This window comes from Panthera pardus, unplaced genomic scaffold, assembly GCF_024362965.1.
Source record: "Panthera pardus isolate Hobbes unplaced genomic scaffold, ASM2436296v1 HiC_scaffold_20, whole genome shotgun sequence".
Classification (NCBI taxonomy): domain Eukaryota; kingdom Metazoa; phylum Chordata; class Mammalia; order Carnivora; family Felidae; genus Panthera; species Panthera pardus.
This window is the reverse complement of record NW_026526766.1, coordinates 72,869,302-72,895,450: the sequence shown is the minus strand read 5'-3', so window position 1 is coordinate 72,895,450 and position 26,149 is coordinate 72,869,302. Positions and strand designations below refer to the sequence as shown.

General features: G+C 48.9%; 2 protein-coding genes and 1 long non-coding RNA gene across 7 annotated transcripts in view; 2 read left to right on the top strand and 1 right to left on the bottom strand.

Moving 5' to 3' along the window:
* Positions 1–14,470, top strand: part of FKBP15 (FKBP prolyl isomerase family member 15) — a 56,723-nt gene extending 42,253 nt beyond the window's left edge. The window contains exons 20-28 of one of the 3 annotated variants that reach the window (XM_053908196.1): positions 2,565–2,730; positions 4,987–5,123; positions 7,055–7,210; positions 7,769–7,921; positions 8,893–9,015; positions 9,610–9,717; positions 10,001–10,671; positions 11,505–11,601; positions 13,850–14,470. In XM_053908196.1, coding sequence (XP_053764171.1) covers positions 2,565–2,730; positions 4,987–5,123; positions 7,055–7,210; positions 7,769–7,921; positions 8,893–9,015; positions 9,610–9,717; positions 10,001–10,671; positions 11,505–11,601; positions 13,850–13,927 — 1,689 coding nt within the window. In that variant the 3' untranslated portion in view covers positions 13,928–14,470. Of the gene's footprint in view, positions 1–2,558; positions 2,731–4,986; positions 5,124–7,054; positions 7,211–7,768; positions 7,922–8,892; positions 9,016–9,609; positions 9,718–10,000; positions 10,672–11,504; positions 11,602–13,849 lie in introns of all 3 variants that reach the window. The other 2 variants (XM_019454122.2, XM_019454120.2) reach the window with 2 other exon arrangements.
* Positions 11,286–25,839, bottom strand: SLC31A2 (solute carrier family 31 member 2). 3 transcript variants are annotated; one of them, XR_002081349.2, is made up of 5 exons: positions 25,722–25,839; positions 21,751–21,817; positions 19,049–19,238; positions 16,035–16,290; positions 11,286–11,509 (listed from the first exon to the last, which is right to left on the bottom strand). XR_002081349.2 is itself a non-coding variant. In XM_019454140.2 (4 exons), exons 2-4 carry the CDS (start codon positions 21,815–21,817, stop codon positions 16,116–16,118), a joined length of 432 nt encoding a protein of 143 aa, XP_019309685.2. In that variant the 5' UTR covers positions 25,722–25,839; the 3' UTR covers positions 12,842–16,115. The 3 variants fall into 3 exon arrangements, 2 of the variants coding, with proteins under 2 accessions (XP_019309685.2, XP_019309687.1); XM_019454140.2 differs by lacking the exon at positions 11,286–11,509 and having other exon boundaries at positions 12,842–16,290; XM_019454142.2 differs by lacking the exons at positions 11,286–11,509; positions 16,035–16,290 and adding an exon at positions 16,629–18,036.
* On the top strand, positions 21,023–23,426 carry LOC128778634 (uncharacterized). Its single transcript, XR_008424316.1, has 2 exons — positions 21,023–22,960; positions 23,201–23,426. It is a non-coding gene; the product is annotated as an uncharacterized LOC128778634 (long non-coding RNA).
* Positions 25,840–26,149: the final 310 nt, after the last annotated feature.

Sequence of the window (26,149 nt, the reverse complement as noted above, 5' to 3'; positions counted from 1 at the left end):
TGAGGGAGGGACCACCCATCCCACTGCCTCCCCTCCAGGGACGTACAGCCCTTCCAGTGGTCTTAGCTGCTGTGAGTCCTTTGTGAATGGCCCTCGCTCTGATATCTGTGAACTCTCGAGCCACAGACAGACATGATGCTCTGTGGGTGCTGTGTGAGCTCAGGTCCCATTAGGCCACATGTGGCAGGGCAGTGACTAAAACTTTTTTTCTTCTTGGGGCAGATGAAAACCCCTCTTCTCTCTGGAAGTTCTAGATACCATTGTCCTCTGTGTTTAACAGGTAAAAACCTAAGGCTACCACACAGCAAAAATAAGTATCTTAGAGCTCACTCCAAAGGTCTCATACTGTTAGAAGAAAAAATTATTTGGGCACTTACTGAAATAGTAAGGAAGACTTTATTCAGTATTGTTGCAGAAGGAGAGAAAGATTGGGCTCCTCCAAATACAGTAAGGACAGATGGGGGATTTATAGCTAAGGAGCAGAGTGAGGGTCAGTGCCAGAAAATGACTCAGAGGAGACATCATGGTTAGGGGGATTCTTGGCTAAACTGACCTAGTAGGATTCTTGCTAATGACAGGCCAAGGACTGAGATACCAAAGGTCGAGGATGAAGAACTTGTTCAGATATCAAGGACAGGGGTTGTCTCTGAATGGACATAGCAGGACTCTTGCTAAAACTAGGCTGGGCAGGCCACAGACAGGATGGGAGGCCAAGGTCAGGGGCTCAGAGGAGTCTGACTGAAGTTTGGTCAAGGAGAGAGTCTTTGTCAGGGGGTTCTCAATACTCATTCATAGCCTGTTTCTTTTTATTTTAGATACACTTTTAATTTGCTTTATTTCCCCCACTTTTAGGAGAGCCAGAATATCAGATTTTATTTTATTTTATTTTATTTTATTTTATTTTATTTTATTTTATTTTATTTTATTTCATTTCATTTTATTTTTTAAACTTTTAAAAATGTTTTATTTATTTTTGAGAGAGAAAGAGAGAGAGAGGGAGACAGAGCATGAGCAGGGGAGGGGCAGAGAGAGAGGGAGACACAGAATCCGAAACTGAGCTGTCACCACAGAGCCTGATGTGGGGCTTGAACCCACAAACCGTGAGATCATGACCTGAGCTGACGTCAGACGCTTAACCAACTGACCCACCCAGGTGCCCCCAGAATATCAGGTTTTAAACGTAAGCTAGAAGGGCGCCTGGGTGGCTCAGTCGGTTAAGCGGCCAACTTTGGCTCAGGTCATGATTTTGCGGTCCGTGAGTTCGAGCCCCGCGTCGGGCTCTGTGCTGACAGCTCAGAGCCTGGAGCCTGTTTCAGATTCTGTGTCTCCCTCTCTCTGACCCTCCCCTGTTCATGCTCTGTCTCTCCCTGTCTCAAAAATAAATAAAATGTTAAAAAAAAAATTTTAAACATAAGCTAGAAAACCAGTAAAGGCTTTGGAAAGCTTAAATCTGCAGGGGTGCAGTGAATACCATAAGAAGGGACAAGTGACAGTAAGAAAGTAAACAACTATAAATGCACAAGTAGATAGTACAGGAGGAGGAACGGGAGTAGCAGCGTAATAGTATAGGAGAGATGGTCCAACCACATCAATACTTCACTGTCCAAAATCAAGACTGGTCACCAGCCGAGCAACTGTTCACTGCCTTTCCTGTTATCTCATTTCTCCTCACTTTTATGGGAGCACATCAGTTCAGGTGACGAGACTGTGGTATTTGTCACTTGTTTACCATTCTGTTCCGTTGACCGTCCTCTTAATCATCACGCGTACTGCATAGACTATCATTAGAGGGCTCTCCAGGGTAATCACTGTGGTTTCGCCAGATGTTACTCGAGCACGCACACGTAGCTTCCCTTAGGCCAATCCAGGGCACCGTTTGCAATACGTTCAGCCCTCAGAAAAACTGAAACGTTTCCTTCTTTTGTTAGCTCTGTTCTTCCAAGAACCCCCAGCACAGTTGCTCTCATGTGGCTGAACTTTCCATCGTAATACTGCCAGTGGTCAGGACCTCTAGGGAGAAGCTGCAAACTCACAAGTTGACGGTGTTGAAGGCGTTCAGTTTAAATTTTAAAAGATCCTTTTCTTATTAAAAAAAAACAAAAAACATACGTGTTTATCCTAGGAAAGTTAGAAAACGGGCAGGGATACCATTTCTCACGTATCAGATTGGTAACATTTAATAGTAGGCTCTGTCCCCGACGTCTTCTCTCATACCCCGTTCTTGATAGTTGCGTGCAGGATAGATGTATCACAATTTGCTTCATCAAGCCCATTTCTCAGCATTTTATTTTTCCATTCTTTTGCAACTGGAAACAATCGGCAGTGAAGATCTCGTGGCAAAATTTTTGTAATTTCGCTGAATGCTTCCTAAGGACGGATTTCCGCAAGGGAATTCGTGGACCAGAGACGCATATTGAAGGCTTGATTTCGGTTTAATGCATGTTGAGGGTTAGCTCCCTTCCTGCCAGTTCAGTCAGCAGAGTGTGTGCAGTTGGGTCCTCACTTGGAGGCAAGGGACAGCTGTGTTTGAAGTGGCGTCATACTTTGTTACTATTCAGGCCAAGGTGACAGAAGAGTTAACAGCAGCCACCGTTCAAGTCTCTCGTCTGCAGCTGAAGGTGACCGCTCACCAGAAGAAGGAAGCGGAGCTGCAGATGCAGCTGACAGAAAGCTTGAAGGAGACAGACCTCCTCAAGGGCCAGCTCGTCAAACTACAGGCAGAGCTCTCAGGTGCGTCCTTGGTGGAGGGGCTGCGACGTTTGCCGTTTAAACTTCAGGAATGAAAGTGTGGGGCACCTAGGTGGCTCATTCAGAACAGCACGTGACTCTTGATCTCAGGGTCGTGAGTTCAAGCCTCACGCTGGGGGTAGAGTTTACTTAATAAATAATAATAATAACAATTATTATTATTATTATTATTATTATTATAAAAAGGAATTTAACCGTGTCCTTCCTCCCCATCCATTTGTCATGACGCTCATGAAGTTTGCTTGGGAGGGACTGAGGCAAAAATGAAAGTAGGCCTGTATCAACCTACACGATTGCTCGACATAAAGGACAACTAAAGAATGGACTACCCGTCTGGATGGACCAGCCACCACTCTTCTACTTTGTTTGGGCCAGTGTTGCCTTCAGTGCCTTTGAGTTAATGGGTTCCTCTAACTCGTGACTCATTGGAAGTTTAAGGAAGAAATGCTTCCTGTGGCGGTTGCCTTCTTTTTAGAGGGTGGACTCCAGCCCTTCAGTCTGGCTCTCCAGCTTGGCCTACTTCCTCTTATGTTGCTCAGTTCATCTTGGCTCTGGACATCCTAACCAGCCTGCTGCAGCTTCAACCCATCCTGTGGTTCTTGTCTTGTTTTTCCTCCATGCTCTTCACTGGACTTGGTGTGTCTGCTGTCACCAATGTTTGCCTCTAATTCTCCAGAATTCATTCTTTCAGAAACTTTCTTGGTTTTTTTTTCCTACAACATTTGATTTCCTTTAAAATCCTTTACCTCTAAGTACGTTATTCTGACATTATCAGAGTTAGCCTTAGATCAGCACGATTTACATGTCCGTGTTCCCTCCTAGAATACAAGCCTCTGGAGGACAAGGATGGTGTCTTGCTCATCTTCGCTAAGTCCTTTTCTCCAAGTTAGTGTTAGTTCAATGCCTGGCACAAAGGTGCTGCTCAAGACACGGGGCCTTGAATAGAAGATTTGGGAAGCCCAGAGTGTTTCATGCACCTGATTCATGCACCTCGGTATATAGGAACAAATGTGAAAGGCACAGATGGGACCGGGGGTGGGGCATAGCTGGAGCAGCAGCAGAACTGGGAAGACGCAAAGTTTGCTTGCCTGAAAAGAGCTAAAAACACTGATGTCAGTCATTAGAGTGATACCTTGAAGATATACCCTTTCCCTTTTAGAGTGTCCCCCAGGTGCACCTGAGGGACAGTCTTAGATTTGAATGTTGTACAGATGTCTTCTTTTCTGCTTTGGTGATGCCCTAGGACGATTACTTCTAAAGCGCCATAAGGGTCTCAAATTTTCCCAACAAATGTAACTTTGAGGTGTTACCTTTTTAAGAAATATTACAAATAGCTTTATTTGAGCATTTATTTGATATTTTATGTTTTATTATTTTTTTTTAAAGAGAGAGATAGTGTGAGCTGGTCGGGAGGGTGGGGGGGGGAGAGAGAGAGAGAGAGAGAGAGAGAGAGAGAGAGAGAGAGAATGAATCTTAAGCAGGTTCCACACTTAGCACAGAACCCAACACAAGGCTCCATCCATGACCCTAGGATAATGACCTGAGCTGAAATCAAGAGACTGAATGAGCCACCCAGCCGCCCCTGTTTGATTTTTTTTTTTTATGTTTATTTATTTTTGAAAGAGAGAGAGAGGCAGTCTGCAAGTGGGTGAGGGGCAGAGAGAGAGGGAGACAACAGAATCCAGACGGAAGCAGGCTCCAGGCTCTGGGCGGTCAGCACAGAGTCTGATATGGGGCTCAAACCCATCAACTGTGAGATCATGACCTGAGCCAAAATCGATCGCTTAACTGACTGAGCCACCCAGGTTACCCCCTGTTTGGTGCTTTAAAAGCAAACTCTTGGTAGAATGTCCCAACTACCAAGAAGGTTGGGAGTATCTTACCGGGCGGTGAGACAGGGCCTGGACTAAAGCTAAATAAAGATCAGTTCAGTGTGTGGAGCCGATGACTGAAAGAGGATTGTGGCACTGATACATGTCGCCAGTGGTTTCGGACTGCTTCAAATGTTTCCTTTCAATTTTGTAGAGAAGGTGACACACACAGAGAAATGAGCATGGGTCGGTGAGGGTGTTGGTTCGTGACCTGATACACCTTTTGCTGGTCAGTGAGTTGGTGCCAAAGGGAGTGAGAGGAAGGCGCTCACGTGGTTGAATTGGGAGACCTTGGGGTGCGGTTTGGAGGAGCGGCTGGGATGCCCCTGGTTGTGCGGCTAGTAGTCTATTTGTCGTTATATCCCAGAGCTCCAGGAAACCTCTGAGCAAGCACAGTCCAAATTCAAAAGTGAAAAGCAAAGCCGGAGACAACTGGAGCTCAAGGTGACCTCCCTGGAGGAGGAGCTGGCAGATCTTCGAGCTGAGAAGGATTCTCTGGAAAAGGTGAGTTCTACAACTAAAGTTTCTCTGTTGGACCCAGGTGGCCAGGATCAGCTTTTAAATTTTTTTTTTTTTAACGTTTATTTATTTTTGAGACAGGGAGAGACAGAGCATGAACAGGGGAGGGTCAGAGAGAGGGAGACACAGAATATGAAGCAGGCTCCAGGCTCTGAGCTGTCAGCACAGAGCCCGACGCGGGGCTAGAACTCACGGACCGCAAGATCATGACCTGAGCCGAAGTTGGCCGCCTAACCGACTGAGCCACCCAGGCGCCCCAGGATCAGCTTTTAATAAACATTTTTATTTTCCTTTAAATGTTAACAGTAGCATGTGTTCATTGTAACAAATACAAATAAGACAGAAAAGTATAAAATCAAAAATAAAATTTATCTTGTTTTCCTCTCCAATCTCAAGCGTTAGAGGTAACAACTGTAAACAACGCATGATTATCCGTGCAGGTTGTTTTCTGTGTGTATAAAACATATGTACACCTGCACTTACGCATACATATATGTACACGGATCATTTTTTAACGATAAGATAATTATGCTTAATGCTTTTTTTTTTTTTTTTAACATCCTGGACATTGTACTACTAAGAATGAGAACTTTCTCATTCCATTTAACTACAGCATAGTAGTCTAGTCTACTGTGAGGTTATACCATAATTTATTTATTCATCTGTTGATGGATATTTATATTTCTGTTTTTTCACAATTTCAGGCATTGCTGCTGTAGACATCCTTGTATTATATATTTATTTTTTGTGAATTTATTTGAGCATTTCCATAACCTTGATTGCTTGAATTAGAATTGCTAGATCACAGGAAATGCTACACATCTAAAGTTTTAAAATGCACATTGCCAGATTATTTTCAAAGAAGGGTATGCTGGCTTACATTTCCAGCATTGTGGAAGCCCGTTTCTCTATATTCTTTCCACCTCGGCTTATGTCAATTTTTCTAATATTCATAGTCTGATAGGTGCGGTATGCTGTCTTGTTTTAACATGTATTTTTGTTAGTAGTAAAGCTTTCATATATTTAATACCTATTTGTATTTCTTCTGTAAATTTTCTTTTTAATGTCCTTTGCTCTCTTTTCCTGTTGTAATATTAGTTTGATTTATAAACATTACTGAGGGTGTTCATCCTTTGTCACTCAGAGATGTTACAAATATTATTTAGTATTTATAGTATCTTTTGTTGTGTTAAAATTTTAAGGTCAGCCTAAACTAGCCCCATTGAACAAAATGGGAACATTCCTGGTTTTTTCCTCTGTTCTGGAACAGTTTAAATATGAAAAGAACAAACTGTTTCTGACATTTCTATAAAACTCTTTAGTAAGGGCTTTGTGGCCTGGTTCCTTTTTAGGGGATAAATCTTGGTTTCATTTTCAGTTTCTTCTGATTTTATCAGTTTTTTTTTTTTTAACCTAATTCCTTCTGATTTTTGGGGGGGCTGTTTTAGTTTTTCATTGTTACAGATACCACTACAGTGACCACCCTTGTAACACAGTTTTTGTGGGCATGATTTATTGCTTCCTTAAGATAAATGGTAATTTGTGAGATTCCTGGGTGTGTATATTTTGAAATTCCTTTCACAGGACTGCTAAATTGCCATCCAAAGAGAGAATACCTATTTATTTTCCTACTAGCAGGTATGAAAGTGTCCACTTCCCTATGCTCTTACACTGTTTAGATATTTACCATCTCTTAATAGAATTGTAGATAAAACCATTCTTGTTTTCCTTTCTTCTTGTCACAATTTTTCTCGTCCAGTAGCTGAGAATGTTAAATATAGAAGGAAAATTAAATTTAACGTTGAATTGTTTCCAGAAGGACCCAGCAGGGTCCAAAGCTACCACCAATATCACCACTTTCTGCATTGATCCTCGGTCAAACAGCCAGAGCTGACGATGGTTCTCTTATTCCTAAGAACCTCTCTGAAAGGAAAAAGAAGTCTGCTCAAGAGCGCTGTCGGGCCGAGGAGGAGATCGATGAAATCCGTAAGTCCTACCAGGAGGAACTGGACAAGCTTCGGCAGCTCTTGAAAAAGGCTCGGGTGTCCACAGACCAAGCAGCTGCAGAGCAGGTAACGGGAAACTGACGCACTTGGAAATAGGCCTTCAGGTACATGATCATCCTTGGAAAAAAGGGATTTACTTGGGTAAATCAGGCGGGGAAGCCCGGGAGAGTGGCAGGGCACACCTGGATCTCTAGTCCATTTGACAGAGACCTTTCTCCTTGTAAGTTCATAAATTCATATTTGTGCGTCTAACTGTTGAGTGAATTGGTGCCCTCAGTTTGGTCACCTCTGGGAACTTTGACAAAACTGTTTCTTCTGAACCTGTAAGGTTTAGGGCCCAGATTCTGAAAAGTGTGATCACGTCACGGTCCTGTCCTCTCGCAACCTTGCTGGGCAGTCACACCTTTATCTGGTTGGAGTAGTTTTTAGACTCCCGACAGCCAATGACATCTGCGTCCCTACGTTTACAAAGTACATTTACTTTGAAAGTAATCAAGGTCTTTCAAATAGTTGTGTTCCTATGAAGTCTGGGCTGTTAGCTTATTCTTTTTGCCTAATGAAAGATGGGCTTCCCTAGCTGTGATGGCTCTCGCCCGGGATGCGGTCATTCCATTCTCTTGGCAGCTGTCTCTCGTACAGGCTGAGCTGCAGACCCAGTGGGAAGCAAAATGTGAACACCTGTTGGCCTCTGCGAAGGATGAACACCTGCTGCAGTACCAGGAAGTGTGTGCGCAGAGAGACGCCAGCCAGCAGGAGCTGCTCCGCCTTCAGGAAAAGGTAGGTGTTTCTCCTGGGCCAGACAGCTTAGCACGGTTAATGTGACGTGAACACGTGGAGTCTCGTAAATTCTTTTGAACCTAAAAGATGTTACCAGCACAAAAACCAAAACCAAACCACACTTGCTCAATTCTCCGGTCTGTCAGTAGTCTTACTGATTTGGGATGACAGGTCTGTGACCTCGAGAGAGAAAAGGCAGCACTGGTGTTCTGGAAGGTGTTTAATTCCATTATTTGGTCATTTATGACGCAAATCTTTATTGAGTGCCAGTTGGACTCCAGATACCGTTAGGGAAAGGGCTTACAAAGGACTCTGCCCTCGAGAACCTCACAGTCAAGAAAGGGAGACAGACACAGATCAGCACTGAGTGCTGTGAGGCGCAGAAGAGGAAGTGCCTAAGGGAGCAGAGCCAAGAAGGACAAGTGGCCTCGGGAAGGTGAAGAAGGCGGCAGAACACCCTGGGCGGAAGCACACAGATGGGATGGGGCGTGGGTATGGTAGACTCATTGGCACGAAAATGACAGAGCTAGAAGATGGGTAGGGTCTTGGTATGAAAGTCCCCACGTCTGGAGGTCACTGTCCACCCTTACAGTATCTAGTTGAAAATCTTGGACCCACAGGTGATGAAGGCAGTCTTGCAGGTGAATAGGCTGCTTCTAATGACTGGTGTTTATATGTCTGTGTCCCTGGACTTACATCCCCCCTTTTCTCATCATGCTTTTGACCTGGTTAGAACAGTGCGAGTGGCCTTACTGGGGAAGCAGAGACAAAATTGTGAGTTGAGGCTGAGTGATGAGGAAATAGAATGCCCTGAGTCAGCAGGCCTGGGGTGGGCGGGGCGTATGGACACCAGCAGACCTTCCTGAGGTTAACACTGATGCTTAGGATTGTTCTGGTCCTCCTGGGTGTCCTGACTTGGATCTGGCAGTGCAGGCTCCCGAGGCCATGGCCACGGTCTGGTTGTTTTGCAGTGTCTAGCCCTCCAGGCCCAGGTCACAGCCCTGACAGAGCAAAATGAACAGCACACCAAAGACCTGGAGAACAAGTCCCACATGTCTGGGGTTGCAGCTACTGCCACTGACCCCTCAGAGAAGGTGAGTATTTCGAAGAAGCAGCCCAGGTCGTATCAGGGGATTGATGAGCGTAGCAGGCATTCAGAAAGAATGTGGCCAATGTGTTGTGTTGATAGCTTTATTTTCTGCCTTTAGTGATAGACCACTTGTTTGACTTAAGTAAAAATTAACCCCTTGGAGCCCGTCACTTTGGTGGCAAAGCCCAGAGGGCCCTATCCTGAGGTTTTGACAGATAAGGGAAGTGCCTCTAATTTACAAGAGTGAGGAGCGTGCCCAGCATCTGGTACCACTAATCGTCATAGCCCACGGCAGCTCCGGTGGTGACCATGGTGGGAAGAAGCAGCAATAAATGCTATTTAAGCAGCTGTGGGCACACGTGTCACAGCTCGCCTGTCCCTGGTAGCCCTTCCATCCAACACGGTTCCTTATTTAACATCATCCTCCACAGTGACAGCCTTCGGCGTCTCAGTTCGTGACCAGCTGTGTTGTCTGATCGGTTCCAGGAGGCTTCATTTCAGCCCTCCAAACGCCTCTCTAGAGCTGACACGCGTCCCTTGATCACTCCATTCTGGCAGCATACAAGTTTTGTTTCGCTCTCCTCATGTCTTCACACAGGTCAAGAAGATCATGAACCAGGTGTTCCAGTCCTTACGGGGAGAGTTCGAGCTGGAGGAATCTTACAATGGCAGGGCTGTTCTGGGGACCATCATGAATACCATCAAGGTGTGGCCGGCTGTTGATTGTTTCACTGAAGCGGGTATCTTGTTGCTTAAGTACCTTCCAAGGGATCATAAATTTCAAAGGTATTCCAGACTGTTCATCAATAATTAGGATAATTGGAGTGACTTTTATCTGGATACATGAGGGCAGCCTCCTGTGAGAGGAAGAGGCAAAGTCATTTGAGCTGCATGAGTAGTTGTGTAAACAGGGACCAGGGACGGAAGTGATAGGAATGCCTGCTGTTTTCCTCTTAGCGGTCCTCTCCTCCTCCTTGGCTTTTGAACAGATGGTGACTCTTCAGCTGTTAAACCAACACGAGCAAGACAGGGGACAGAGCAGCAGTGAAGAAGAGGAGGAGGAGAAAGAAGAGCGGCCTCGGCAACCTTCAGTCTCAGGCAGTGCTGGACCGCCTCCAGCGCCCCTGAGCAGGGAGATGCAGGGGTCCCCCTCACTGTCACCGGAGCAGGCAGTCCAGGAGGCTGTCCCCCCGCCTCCTCGGGTCCTCCCCACTCCCCAGGAAGAGGTACAGGGAAGGGAAGCGGAGCCCTCAGAAGCAGAGGCGCTCTCAGAGATAGAAGAGGGGTCCCTCTCACCTGAACTGACTTGTGGCCCCTCCCAGAGAGCTCTGGGGCCTCCGACTTCCGTTCCCCCTATGCCTCCGGGCCCTGTACTTGTGGACTCTGAGTGCGAGGAGACACTTGCCAGCCCATTGGAAAATCCCTGTGTTGAGGAGCCAGAAAGCACTGCGAGACTGTCCCTGACTTCACACCTCTTGAAGGGGGACCCACTAGCCTCGGGGCCCGAAAGTCCAGGAGAAGAGCCTCAGCCTCCAGAGCTCAAGAAAGACGAGGATGTCGCTAGCTCCACTGTTCCCTATAGGGAGCCAGGGGGCGCAGAGGCGGGTTCTCCAGCTGTTGGAGCAGCAGGCGGACCCAACCACTGTTCTCAGCACACCAGGTATGTCTGCCTCAGCAGGGTTTCCAGAACAAGGCGGCTGCATGTGGAGGTTGCCGCTGGTTTTTCTAGGGCTGATAACGCATCCTCAGAGGTGGACTGTCTGATTCACTTATTCATTCAGTCATGTAATGTGAGAGGCTCTGTGGTTGGCACTGTGATAGGGTGGTAGGCAAGGCAGATTTGGTTCTTGAGTTAAGGAGCTTATAGTCTAGTGGGGAAGACAGACAAATATTTATGTATTATAAAAGTATGATAAGTGCTTAAAAAAAGAAATTCTCTATTATTATAATAGAGAATAAAGGGGGAATTATTCTGCTTTAGATAGAGAGGTTAGGGAAGGATTCTGAGAATGCAATTTTTACACTGGGACCTAAAGAATGGAAAGGAGCCTTCAATGCCAGGAGTGGGAGGAAGAGACTGCAGAAAGCAGGAACAGCACGTGTAAGGGCCCTGTGGTAGAAAGGGACATGACACAATCAAGGAACTAAAGAAGGCACAGTAAGTAGGAGAGTGGTGTTAACCTGAGATTGGAGAATGAAGTAGGGACCGAGTCATGTGAGATTTTGTATCACTCTTAGAAGTTTGGACTTTACCATGAAAAGCTACTAAAGGGATTTAAGCAAAAAAGTGACACGGCCTGATATATTCGTTTTAAAAGATCACGCTGGCTGTAGGTTATGAAGGGAGTAGGAGCGCCAGAGGCTAGCATGGAGGCGGGAGGAGTTCCTGGGTGGTCATCACAGCTGTTGAATTCTTTCCTCGTGTGGGCGCCGTGGGCTGGAACAGGAACAGCAACATTGTCTGTGACTTGATTTTCTTGATTTTTCCTTCAGTCTCTCTGGGGATGAAGAAGATGAACTGTTTAAAGGGGCAACTCTGAAAGTTTCGAGGCCCAAAGCACAGCCTGACGAGGAGGATGAAGATGAGGTGGTAAGGAAATCCCAGACACTGCCGAGTCCTCCTGCCACTACCTGGGGGCCCTTCCCCGCTGGCCCTGAGAAGAGGACCGGAGTCTGTGGGTGGCCCACGCCCTGGGCTCTGTGTGCAGCGCCCTGTGGGAGCAGGCTTGGGGCTGGGAGGGGGCAGCTCTGTAAGCAGAGGGGGGATGGGCAGATACCACTTCACTCCTGAAAAAGGATCACGATCTCCGTCCATGTGGGAATGGTTTCTACTGTCAGTGAAGGAAGTTGCGCCGCTCAGTCCTGCATTAAAACGCTACAGCCTCAGGTTCCCTCAGGTCTGCTCAGAGACCATGTGCATTATACAACCTGAAGGGACTTGGAAGGTCTTGTCTTGCATCCTTATTCATAGACAGAGAAACTGAGGCTCCAAAAGGTGGTTTACCCAAAGCCACAGAGGGAATTAGTGGCAGAGCTGGGCTCCTCCTGAACTGGGCACCTGTTTCTGAGCCTTCCTGCTTCCCCAGCCTGCTTTCCAAGCTGCTGTCTTGTTTTGTCACCACAACACCCAGGGTAGAAAACAGCCTTGCTCTACAGAGCTCCAGGGTGGCGGCCGGAAGCAGCTTGCCCATGCAGCCTGTCCCCACTCCGCAACGCCAGGCTGTCACTAGGACATTCAGCTGCTCTGATGGGAATGTCACTAGAGGAGGCGTGGATGGAGAACACACACCAGCCTCAGGCTCAGCCTGTCCCAAGGACAGAAACGTGCGGTGACTGGGGGCACATTTTCTCCCCTCACATGTCAGCCAGAGTGGGCTTTGCCTTTGGCCAGAACCAGGGGGTGTGGCAGAGCAAGGAGCTGGCTTGCATCTACCAAAACCTTTCCCTCCTGCCTGTGCCCCTGCGGGACACGCACCATTTCCTCCTGTTAGCCTTCAACAATTACATTTCCGTTCAGGAATTCTGTATATGAATTCTGCACTTAAAAATAAGAACGAAAAACCAATTGAGTATCCCAAGTGGCTGCCCTAAATAGTTGGAGTGTTTAATTAGCAGTATATTATTGGTATTACTATGAATACTACCAAGTTAATTCCTATTTCCGGGGTACTCTGAAAACCTCACAGACATTCTCATTGAATACGCTACTAATCCAGTGAGGTAGGCACTTTTATCCTGTTCTATAGGAAAGAGGACTGAGGCTCAGCAAGTTTAAATAACATGCTCAGGGTTATCATGCTGGTAAATGGAGAGCCGGAATAGAACAGAAGCAGTGAGCCACATTTTTATTCACTACTGTCAGAGCGTAGAGATCACCTAGTTGATGCCCAGCGAGAGGCACAAGGTCTGTTAGTTGGTGGTGGAGATGGGATCAGCTCAGGCACCCCTGACCACATCATGCTGCCTTCTGTTTGGCCGGCCCTGTGAAGACTGACCCTGGGCCAGGGTAGCTCATAGCAGGAAGTATCTTAGTAGGGGGTGGTCTGTGCGTGCCTTTCTCCGGCATCAATCCCTGCTGCCCCCATGGGACCTGGTCCCCACCAAGCCAGAAGAAAAGGCCAGGAGCTCAAGTCATGAAAAGTAGGGGAATTTCCTCCATAGCCCGTTAATCCCCCTTTTCTTACTACCCGGGTGGAGGAAGCGAGGGAAGGGCCAGTGAGATCAAGGATGCGGGGGCCGTGGCCCTGTGCTCCTGGGCTTTCTTCATCTCTTGACTTCTCCACTTGGTAATGTGGCCAAGCCGCTGAACTCAACTCTCTCTCAAATGGCGGGGTCACATCTAGAACCAGACAGGCCACCATGGGCCACAGCAATGTTTTTTCGGATGGAGCTGTATTCTTTCCAGCCTCCCTTCATCTTCCTGCATCTTCTCTCTCCCCTTAGGGCTGCTCTGCTTCTCTCTTTCTTCCTCCTGCTCCCATCTCTCCCCTATCGACCCTGCTTTTCCCACACGAAATGTGTAAGTCACTGCATGAGAAGAAACCTGTCAAATCGATACATGTGTTTCACAAATAAATGACCAAATTAGCCAAACAAAGTTGGTCTTCTTGTGTCTGTGTTGGAAGATCGCCTCCCTTCTCTGCCCGCTTGTCTCAGCTTTATCTGGAAGCCCAGGTTTGATGGCCTCGGGGTTAGTCCTTTCAGTAAAACCGTAACCAACACCCTCCTTTCCAACCTGGAGCCGGGAACGGGTGTCAGTTCACTTCCCCTCACACAGGCGGGAAGGCCGTGTGGTGCAGGGACAAGTGAGGACTGACTACTCTTTCCTGTTTTGGCAGAGCTTGAAGGGACGCCCGCCCCCGACACCCCTTTTTGGAGATGATGACGATGATGATGACATTGACTGGCTGGGATGAAGCCCCAGGAAACCGGTGCAAAGGTTTCTCTACCGCCCCTTCCCTAAGCGCGATTTTGCACAGCCAGCCCTGGGTCTAGACGAGCCACAGGGGGAGGTGAAGGTGAGCGTTCTGAGGACAGCGGTGCAGATATCCGAGTTCCCCAGCTTCTGAGCGCCCCGCCCGGCTGGTCCGAGAGGAGCGTGAGCCTGTCTTCACAACGTTGGGGTCCCGCCTCAGTGTCCCGTTGGGAGGAAAGGCTGGTGGGTAGCCTCCAGCCAGTCACCTACAAGAGTCCCGTCCTCTTGTGAGCTTTTTAGTCTCTTCACTAACTCAGACTGATCTGCCTCCCGATGCTCAACCGTGCACCAGCAACAGAACCTGTCGCCTCGGGTGAGGTCTCCCTGGTGGAACCCAGGGTGGATTACACTGTCTAAACCCCGGTTTGGTTAACAGCCTTCCCTGCAGTCCTGGGACATGTATCTTTTCTCTGCCTTAAATCTGATACAAGAGGTCAATGAATATTTGAAATTAACAAAACTCAAATAAATGTCTGCAATGGAACTTGACACAAGCTCTTGGGGAGAAATCGAATTTGGTGCTAAGGCAGGCCGTGCTCCTCTCTGGGAACCTCAGGGTAAGAGTTGTAACAGACCTGGGTTGGTTAACATGCACAAAAGCATTAAGACATACTCCCTGGGTACCCCGGAACTCAGGCTTTCAAGGAATGTCCCCACTCTGCTGTCCCCATTCGTCCCAGCCGTTGAAGGCTTGGGGCATCGTGGTTATCTGAGAACCCGTCATTTCGTTCGCTTGATCTGGCACACTCAGTCTTGCACCCTAGGAAGCCGTGGACAGAAGGTGGGAGGGTCCAAACGCTGCATTATCATTCATCATGGCACCTGAGGGACTGATTCTCCTCCCCCCCTTTTTTTAAGTTTATTTATTTTGAGAGGGGGAGGGAAGGCGGGGTGGAGAGAGAGGGAGAAAGAATCCCAAGTAGCCTCTACACTCAGTGCAGAGCCCGGTGTGGGGCTCGATCTCACGACTGACATCATGACCTGAGCCAAACTTAAGAATCAGATGCTTAACCACCTGAGCCACCCAGGCATCCCTGATTCTTCTCTTTGAGAGCAGCTTTCCTTTCCCTGTGGACTCAGGGCCAGGGCAAATGCCGAGAAGAGTAGTGAGAAAATATACGTGGTCATTTTACTTCTTCCAAAGACCATGCAACCAGTCTTCAAAAAGAATAATTTTAACAAAAACGTTCCCTGGTTTAAAATGTTTGTAAGATAGGCTCCTGAATTCCCATGGCCTGACACCATCCTTTGTGAAGACGGATCTTTTGTGAGCTTGTCTGCCATAAGTGGGGCTGGGCAACAGAACTACCATTGACTCAGCTCTGTTGTTGAGTGCTTTATACAGACTGTCTCATCTCCATGGCCCTTGCAGAAGACACTGTTACCCCATTTTATAGAGACTGAGGCTTCGAGGTAAATTAATTTGTCCAAGGTCACATAGCTATGAAGCAAGAGGACGAGAATTCAGATCCTGGCCAGCCTATTCTAGAGCCTGGACTCTGGTCCACCATGGTGGCGACCATCACTGCGTTGAGGGAAGAGGGCAGTGGTGCTTGTAAGAAATACAGGCTCCTGGGCCCCATCCCAGATCTCCTGGAACAGAATCTCTGGACTGTTGTGGTAAAATACACAGCACGGACTTTTCAGTCCCCACAGTCTACATACAGTCAGCCTTGTGCCACTGGGCATCATGTGGTCCTAGCCAGTTACTCTCTTAGCCTCCCCCTCATCTGTGCTGATGAGCGGATTCGGGCCAGGCTGCCTGGCCCTGCCTCCTAGCTCTGCCACTCACAGTGCTCAGCTTCCTCTTTTCTGAGACGGACAGATTTCCTACCTTTTTGTGAAGGTTAAATTAGTTAATACTGTAAAGTGCTTAGGACACTGGCATGTACAAAGCTAGGTGTCTGTTAAATTTTTAAAAATTCAGGTTAGTGAAGGTGCTACCTTTTGTGACTTGGCCCTGAAGAATGTCCACATGCTTAGTCTAACTAGCTTCTCTAGAGCATAGATTTTCTAAAAGCCTTCTGTGCTGTTCAGGCCCCACACACCTTTAGAGGCTGTATCAAACCAAAGAGGTTGCCGGTCACCCATGGAAGTGCTCATCTCAGCAGTACCCAGGGGAGGGAGCCTTAGCCGCTCAGCACGGATAACTGGATACGTTGAGGCTGCATCAGCGAGACCGCACTGGACACTGGAAACCTTCCATCCGTCATGACACAGAACAGCCTTCCAGTTTCCTGCTGAGGCACGGAGGTTGTGCTGGTCAATATTGAAGGCGGCACATACTTTCTGTTGCTGTTGTCACTGTAAATTAAAGAGGGGGGTTTGATGTGTTTTTGCTTCTGGCCTAGGGAGAGAAGGTGCTTTGCAGTCTGTGTGACAAACCGTTGTTTTTCTCACGGCACAGCCCCCAGTCAGTATTTGGTGTGTGAGCATAAGAATGACTGTCGGCTCGGCTAAGGTTGTGGGGTGTCTGCCTGAGTGCGTGGCGTTTCAGGGCTGGCTTCCCTGAGCACAGAGTTGTCTTCATAGCAGGTGCACAGACTCAGTCTCAGCTCCTGCTGAGTTATAAGGTGGGGGGGGGGGGGGCGGCGTGTGCTTGCTGTCTCAGTGAGGAGAAACACAAGAATGGTCACACGTCATTTAAAATATATATATTTATTAAAATGTATATTTCTTTTTTAATCCCCAAAGCTTAAGACCGTCTTCCATCTAGCCCATGAGGTACTTGAACGTAGACATTACAGTATACAGCAGTGATTTTCCCTCCCTGGGTCTCTTATTTCCTTTTTCTGTAACGTGAACTATCTGGAGAGTTCCATCTAAGTCTACAAATGTAATGCTTTGGTTTGATTGCTTATCGTGTCTTCGGTCAGCAGCCCCCATGGCTTACCCAGCATTTCAAGTGAATGAAATCATGTTTCCCCACCAGATGATTATGGCTGAGCAGGAAGTAATAAATAGAGAACGTTAAGTATTGAATATTCAGTGCAGTTCTCCGTTCTGCGTAAAAGAAGGATCCGGTTCAAAGGAGGCATTGGAGCCATGGAAAGTGCCCCAGACACCTCAAGCCCTTAGACTGTCTTCCTCCCTCAGGCAGTGCTGTCTGATGGGAGAAGCTCCCTATCCAGAGGATAAGTCCAGCTCCTCTGCCTTTAATGTGCTGTCACTCACTCTGCCCACAAGAAAGAGAAACAGTTCCCAGCAGAAGTTGCTGTCCATCATGAATAACATGAAGTCATTTCATTAAAAATTTTGTCTTGTATTAATGTGCAAAATTGCCAACCAGGGGTTCAATGGGGAAAATGAAAAATCTTAGTTTGTTCTCATGATCCACAGCAGGGGACAATCTTTATGTGTCCCAAAGGCAGAAAGGTGAGAAAAAGGAGCCAGTGTGGTCTCCATCCCTCAGACAGAAGAGGTCAGGAAGGCCAGTGGAAGATGCTCCTCTACATAAGGCACAAATCACGAGAGCAGAAGGTATCCAGCTTCCATGACCTTCATCACCCAGAACCCATCTCCCTGTCTTGAAGATCTTTGGAAATTCTTAATTTTTGAGTCACAGAAATAAATCATCATGAGTTCAGCAACCCTGTCCCCAGGTTCTGGTCTCTCCACTCTCCCTCGGGCCACAGAAGCCTTACTAAGGCACAAAATGACCGTGCCCGGGCCCTGTGCATGATGGCTGAGGACAGAGGTAGCTGCGGTGGCCTCCAAACTCCAGGCAGCAAGTGCCGGCTTCAGCCGAAAGTCTCCAAGAGCTGGGAGCGAGGAGAGGAACTGCCATCAGAAGAAACGGGAGACATGGGGCTGGAATTTCAATGTCTGGAAGAGGGGGCCCAGCTCTCTCTAGCCCTCGGTGCCCGCAGAGCCCTCACCAGCTAAACCATGCTGAGAAGTGGATAGGCTAGGTAGTATCCTACAGCAGAGCCAAGGATCACGCCGAAGAAAATCCAGGTGTTGTAGGACATGACAGCCAGCATCATGAAGTAGCCTATGACCACCTGAACGACATGGATTAGAGACTGGCCAAAGTGACAGAAAAACCACCTAGATGAAAAGGAGAGCCATGTTAATGTTGGTAATGAGCTGGAAGCTAGGAGCTGGTGTCAGGAAGCAGAAAGAGCAGCTGAGTTACAGGACCAGCTTATTTGTAATTTGTATGCTTCACCCAGAAGAGATTTCTTTTCAAAGAGCTCTATGAGAAACCACTGACGGGACAGGGCCTTGTACAAGGAGCCTTGGATAATCACTTCTTTACTACATTTAGCTCTGAGCTTCCTGGCATCCTAGGCAAAAGGGAAAATGAGACATGTATTCTGTCATGTCTGATAAAGGATAATACAAACTCATCAATCAGTAAAGCAGATTTTTTTTTTTTCCTTCTGAATCTACTGTGGGAGGCAATACTACAATGGAAAGAACATGGGCTTTGGTGGCAGATCAGCTCCTGGCTCTGCCACTTAACACAAATAACTTAACCTCTCTGAGGTTTTGTTTCCCTAAACAGGAATAAGAACACCTCCCTTGCAGGGTGGGTGTGTATAGTAGAGACGCCCGTGTAAGGAGCAGACAGGCTCCTGACGCACGGCTGGAGCTGGAGAGAGGGCAGAACTGGGACCCTACGGGACTGCCTTATCAGACTGGGATGGGGAGGAGGGGGAGGAGGGAGGAGGGGGCTCCCTGACCCAGATGGATCCACTGCCGACAGCAATTCTTACTACTTGTGTAGGGACGGCTGCAGATTCCATCCTGGGTTTGGAAACCTTAGTGACCTAAGAAACTGCTGAGATTTGGAGGGGGGCCGGGTGGACACCCGTATTGCTAGGCAGAGGCCTGCACAGAGTTCTGAAGGTCTGAGCCTCCCAAGTGGCTGTTCACAGCTCTGGCCTGGGCATCAGGTGTCCTCACTACTTACTCACGGTAAGCACTTCGGCAAGTTTTGTTCCTTGGGCCTCGATTTGCTTTCTGTGAAGTGGGGCTAATGCCCTGTGGGCCCAGCCTCTCTCTCAGGGTGACTGTGAGTAGTACTCTGCCGTTCCCCACACACTGTGCCTGTTACCTGAGGCGGGCTCTGCTGACCGGGGCCGAGTCTGAGGCTGAAGAATCCTGGTCTGTCTCCTCAGTGAGCTGCTGGCTGGAGAGGACGGACACACTCACTACAGCCTGGTGGAGCAGCTTGGCTTTGCCAACCTTGATGCTTTCGTACAACACGGCCAGGAACAGGACCACCAGCACGGAAAGGGCCATGCCTGTCAAACGAAGCCGAGTTGCAGAGACCGGGCCGGGCAAGCCGTGCTCGCCTTCTGGCAGCTTCCCCTGGGGCCTGGGATAGGAGGCAGGAGACCACCTCCACCCATTCCCTCTGAATCCATCCCATCCGCCTCTCTCGCATCTTCTCCCCCTGCCGTGGGCTCACAACTTCACTGTCTCTTTCCCTCTCCAGCTCTTTCTTGGAAGGGTTGGCCTATCGGGGTATGGCTTTGAGGTCAGGAAGAGAAGCCCTCTGGGAAAGGCAGGGTCCTAGGGTGAAGAAGACACATGCCACCGCCCCCAGCTGCTCCCCCTGCAGGGGTCACAAGTCTCTGTCAAGACTGCTTTTTTTTTTTCTTTTTTTGAGAGAAGGCACAAGCAGGGAAGGGGCAGAGAGCGAATCCCAAGCAGGCTCCGCGCCCAGCGCAGAGCACAATGTGGGACTCTATCTCACGACCTCAAGATCACCGCCTGAGCTGAAATCACGAGTCAGACACTCAACAGGCTGAGCCATCCAGGCGTCCCCTGTCATGACTTCTTGTTAAGGGAAGAGCATGTACAGTGAGGTTCCATTTATGAGTATGTACATAGAAAAGTCTGGAAGAAGGGAGATTCAGCAAAGGAGTCGTAATCATCTTAGCAAATTAGGATATAAGAGATTTATTTTAGAGAGAATGAGCGGGGGAGGGGCAAAGGGGAGTGGGGGGAGAGAGAACCCCAAGCAGGCTCCATGCTCAGTGCAGAGCCCGACATGGGGCTCGATCTCATGACCCTGGGATCATGACCTGAGCCGAAATCAAGAGTCAGACACTCAACCGACTGAGCCACCCAGGCACCCCAGGATATAAGAGAGTTTTATTTTCTTCTCACCTAACTTCCCAAAGTTTCTACTGTGTTTATCGCTTGTATAATAGTGGGGGAGGGGGGGGAACCAGTAAGTTATTTTACGGAAAACATTAAGTGCTTACTAGGGCTGCTGTGTAAAATTAGCTGCTAATTGCTACTTTGGTTTTACAAGACAAGAGGAGGGATACTAAATGGTCCAGCTATAGTTATTTTATTGGGCTCCCAGGAGGAAATCATCTACAAAAGATGCAGGTTATTTAAAATATAAAATTACATGTAATTACATGCATATGGTACAAATTCAACTGGTGCAAAAGGGTATACAGTGAAAGGTTAGTCTTCCTCCCAGCCCAGTCCCTAAAACCCCAGTCGTCTCCCTGGAGCGTTTTCCTCCATAGCTTTCCAGGGATCCTCGCTGTCAATATAAGCCTTTGTCTGAACGACAGCATCCTGTCTGTGCATATTCTTCTGCATCTGACGTCGCCATCCAAGTACACCTTGTACAGAGGTTCCCCTTAGTTCACACAGATCTGCCTTATTTCTGGGGTTTCATAGTGTCTGTGATAGAGTCTATTTTCCAAAGACGGCCACCTCACCCTATCCCTGCCAACGTGTTCTGCTTACAATGTCAGCATCCTGCCATCAAGTGGTGGGGTCCATGCCCCCCACCTTTTAGGCTGAGAAGACCTTTGTGACTTCCTCACCCAATATAGGTGGAAGTGAGGCTCTGTGACTTCCAAGGCTGGGTCTTAAAAATCCCATGCACTTCTACCTCGTTCTCTTGACACACTCGCTCCTTGGAACCCAGCTGCCCTGCCACAGGAAACCGGGGGGCCATAGGAGACGCCACACGGAGGGCTTCGGCCAACAACCTCCGCTGAGGTCCTCGCTGACAGCCAGCAGCGAGCGGTCGACTGAAACATGAGGAGGTCCCAGCCACTGTCTGACTGCACCTGCCTGAGAGGCTTTGAGGGGGACCGCCTGGCAGAGCACAGTCGACTCAGAGCCTTGAGAAGGGGTACTACCGACTGGGATCCCCGGCATGGTAACCTGCTGAAGGCATGATCATGATTTATTTGATCGACGCCTGCAAGGATGGGCATGTGGGCCACTTTCATTCTACTTTTAAAATGCAGTTATTGAAGCTGAACCAGAACTCCATCGTGAATTCGGGCCCAGCTCTGCCTTTTCAAGTCAAAGCCCTATCCTTCTCTTGTAAACTGGTGTCTCGTCTGAAGCCCAGCCAGCAGCGGCTGCTCTGGGTTTCCGAACTGACGCTGGGCATGCTATGAAGGAGGTACTAGGAGACAAGACACCTCGATCTACTTCTGGCTCTGAGGGTTTACTCGCTGTGTGACCCTGGATGAGTCTCTTTCCCTCTCTGGGCTTCAGTTCCTTCTCTTGTAGTAGAGGCAAAAGCTGTATCCTTGGCCTCTCTCTGGGCCTTTGTGACAGTGAGATAACGGTGCCTTTTGGGATCTGAAAAGCAGTGCTTGCAAATGGAATTATAAATGCAAAGTTCTTCTCAATGTTAATGTAAGAGGAGTCAGGCCCTTACATTTAAGCCCACTTAAATGTCCACAGAGCATAAAGAGAACCCAGGCTGTTCACTGCCTAGAGCTACCAGGCTTTCCAAGCTACAAGCCTAGGCTTCTCAATTCTTACCTGCAGGACTGTGGACACTCCAAAAATCAAACAGAAGCACCACCTCATCGGAGAAAATGAAATGCATCTGAAAGAGAAAGGAATCTGCATTACAGGGGGCTTAGGGCAGTGGAAGTCATGGCCCCTAATGCTCTCCAGCAGCCTCCCCTAAAGGCCCAGAGGAGTGAGGTCACTGGTCTTAAGTGCAGGAAGGGACATTAGCTGTCCCCAGGACCAACTTGAGGCCAGGCCGGGCAGGGACGCACCCAAGGCCCCACAGCAGGTGCACAGCAGAGCTATCATGGAGCTGGTCCTGCTCCAGGTGGAGGTGAGGTGTGGGGACTACCACACATGTCGGTGTTGTCAGGTCTCGCTGAGATGTCCCCTCTGTGCCCTCCAAACCCAGTGGGGAAGCACCGGACTGTGGAACGGCTGCCTCTCTTACCCCGGGCCCTAGCCATTCTGTTCCAGCCATGTGTATCCTGGAGGGGCCAATGCCGCCGTCTCCATGCTGTGCTCCACATCCGTCTGCTCATTTTACATTAAACATTTGGTGACCCCATTCTGTGCCCAGCATTCTGGACAAAGGTTAACATCTCTGCCCTCGATGAGCTCTCCACCTCGCAGAAAGAAGGAAGGCAGAAGCACAGACCACGCAGCCGCCATCCGAGTGCCCTTCTCAAAGAGCGCCTTGCCCATCCTGTGTCGGCGGGGGGCATCAAGGGTTCTTTATACATAATCTCAGTTCACAACAGCCCTGTGTGTGACAGGGACAATTAGGCCCATCTCATGGAAAGGAAACTTGGGGAAACTAGCCTCAGAGGAGTTAAGTAATCTGCTGAAGGTGCCAAGGCTAGGAAGTTGGCAGAGCTGAGATTCTAAGCCGGGTCTAGTTGGATGCCAAGCCAGGATTCCAGGATGCTATGCTCCCCTTGATCGCCAAGAAAGGAGGACAAGAAGGGAGGCAGGTGGCGATTCTCGATACCCACACCAGGCTTAATGACTGTGTCCGGCAACATTAAAGCCGGAGGGATCAGTATTAGTCCACCGTCTCAGGGAAAGGAAGGTCCTCTCTCATCACTGGGTAAGTAGGACCTCAGTCCTCAGCAGCGGCTCTGCAAATACCGTCAGGGCTCCGCCAGCTAAGGGGACCCTGGCTGAGTGGGATCAGATGACAGAAGCTTTGCCTTCTAAGGCAAGTATTAGAATCCCCCAATGTCAGAGCTAGAGTGTCCTTAGAGAGTTTCTTTTTTTTAAAAATTTTTTTTTTCATTAACGTTTATTTTATTTTTGAGACAGAGAGAGACAGAGCATGAATCGGGGAGGGGCAGAGAGAGAGGGAGACACAGAATCGGAAGCAGGCTCCGGGCTCCGAGCCATCAGCCCAGAGCCCGACGCGGGGCTCGAACTCACGGACCGCGAGATCGTGACCCGGGCTGAAGTCGGACGCTTAACCGACTGAGCCACCCAGGCGCCCCGAGAGTTTCTTTTATTGTGATATAATTAACATGTAACTCTATATTAGTTTCAGGTGTACAACATGATTCACTATTTGTATATATTGTGAAATGATCAGCTAGTAAGACTAGCTTAACATCCATTACTGCTCAGTTACAAATTTTCTTCTTGTGATGAGAATTTTTAAGATCTCCTCTCTCAGCAAGTCTTAAATATACAATACAGTAGTATTAACTATAGTCACCATGCTGGGCATCACTTTTTTTTTCTCTCAAAGGGTTTTTTTTTTTTTTTAGTCCCCTGGCTTTCAACTCCGTTTTGTTTTGTTCTGTTTTTGGTGTGTGTGTGTGTGTGTGTGTGTGTGTGTGTGTGTGTGTGTGTGTTTCCAGGGATCATTGGCAAATAAAATCTTCCTTGTAACTCCACCATATAAAACCCGGGGTTCTGAGTGAGTTGGGGAGAGAGGTCCGAGCTCTGCAGAAACTCAGTGTGAAAAACACTGATCTGGTCCCACTTGGCCTCTCTCTACCTCCATCTCATTCCCAGATGGGGAAAATGAGTCCCAGCAGGGGAAGGGATTTGCCCAAGACCACATAAGAGGAAAAGGGAAACCTAGGAATCATATAAAAATCATGTTGAAGAATTCTGAGATAAAAATAGCTTTTTATCCCCCTAATGGGAAAGGGGTACCTGCTTAATGTAAAAAGCTGAAACAGTACCAAAAAGAAAGTATAAATCATTTTGAGTCCTACCAGCCAGACATCCCTTGTTAAGATTTCAAAAAGCATATACGTTGACTTGACAAAATGTTCACAAAAGATGGACATATGAAAACAAACAAGTACCAATAGTCCTGTGAGACTCCATTTACACCAGAGTTACGCTCATTCAGCTTGAACAGAAGCCTTGGGCACCATCTCTGCGTTGGGAGCAGAGGGGGTATTGCACCATATGCCCCCTCTCTGGGTTCACTTAATAAAGCGGTTGGCATGACTGGAATGTCCCCAACGGCTAGTTAATCAGAGAAGTTCCCTAACTGGCTTCCTTCTATCATCCTTGGGCCTGGGCCAGCGCTCTCAGGAGCCTCAAACAACTTTTGCTGTGGACTTGAACACCCACAGAGCAATAAATGTAATTCAGCTGACAAACATTGATTTTCGTTTTGCTAGGGATGCAGATGCTGGAGATACGGAGACAAACGAGACAAGTCCTTGGCCCTCACAGAACTAACCATCCATCAGGGGAGAGGGAAGGGAAGAGATCATTACAACAGGTGTATGTAGTTCAGTGCAAGGGAGGCACAGAGGATGCTTCCTGGGGGGTGCTGGGGATTAAGCCCCCTGGGGAGGTACCTAACCCAGCCAGGAAGACAGATGGCTTGGACATCTGAAGCAGGGGGTGGCGGGGGGGGGGGGGGGTGCGCAGGAGGCAGCCAGGGGGAAGACGGAGTTTAGTATGTTCCAAGCTGGAAGTGCCCGGAGAGTGGTTCCACCTACTGGGGAGTGAAGAATCAGGGGAAGACAAAGCCTTGCCTACCCTTGCCTTTTCAACTGGAGAACAAGACTCAAATCAGCAATAACTCTGAGTTGGGGCTGCATTTTTTCAGTGAAACAGGGCCCTGTGGTCAGATATGCATGAGGCAGCGCCCTACCCTCGTTTCCCCACTTGGGTGGAATCTCAGCCTCCAGACCCCACGTCTAACTTATCTGTGCCTTATTCAGGGCCCCACCCTGGGCAGGGAGAGGCTGTGGTGAAGAAGAGAGCAATCATGGACTTGTTTTCTTTACGTTCTCATCTGTGGTTACTTACACTTTGAGAAGCGCTCTCTCATTTATAAACCCAAGAGTTCAGGGGGGAGCTTATGTCCCCGTCCTGTGCTGCCCGGCTCTTCCCCTCTATTTCCCCTTTTAGAAACCCAGTAGGAGGTGGGGGGTGAGCCTTCGACTAAGTGACCAGTGTTGGCTTCCTGTATCCTCAATTCTATGACATTCTTCGTGGGATGTATTACGATTTCTTCGAAGACCAAAGAGTCTGGCAAGCTGTCATTCTCTCCCAGGTGAACTCCACCTAAAAAAAATAGTCTGAAATGCCACTTCCTACCCAAATGTAGGGAAGATGGAAAGTAGCTGGGTCTGGGCTTTTTCCCCCCCCAGAGATTCAGACCACAGGCTAGCCGCGACAGAGAGCCCCCCCCCACCACCCCCCTCCGGGCGTGTTCTCGGTGCGTGAAGTGCACCGGGCCTTAGCTCCTGATGGGGGCCTTCTCGGAATCTTCGCCAAGTCACTGCCCCCAGGGCAGGGAACCCTCGGCCAAGTCCGTCTTCACCCACCGCGCCTCCACCGCTCGTCCGGTCGGGCCGGACTGACTCCCAGCGGGAGGCACAAATAAGAGAAAACCCCAAAGCAAAGCCACCGCCAGCTCCGCCTCCCGCGTCCCCCCAAGGCTCGCTCCTGGCCAAGGGGCGACGGGCACTCGAGGGTCCCGCCCGGGCCACCCGCCCCGCGTCGTCGCTGTCGGCGGAGCCTGCACTCACCTTTGAGGTGAGCGCGCCGAGCGGGCGCTGGAGCTGCTGCTGCTCGCTCGGGGCTCCCAGCTCTGAGTCCGTCCAGCCGCCGCCGCCGCGATCGCGACCCGGGCGGCGCGGTCACATGTCGGGGTGAGGCGGGCGCGCGGGTGCCTGGGAGTTGTGGTCCCCACGTGAGGCCTCACTCCGGGCGGCCTGGGGCGCACCCATGGGTCCCCGAGCCGGCGGCGCGCCAGCTGGAGTCGCCAGCGCAGCGGGGGCTCCGTCCTGCGCACCGTTTGGCTCCTTACCCAGTTTTGCACTTGACCTGTCTTTGCAATTATCATTTAAAAAGTTTATTGCTCTTCTAATAACGCGAGCAAAGCTTTACACGAGTGAAAAATTATAAAGTCCATTTTATGGGCAAAATAGCAACAAATCAGGAGTAAATTAAATTA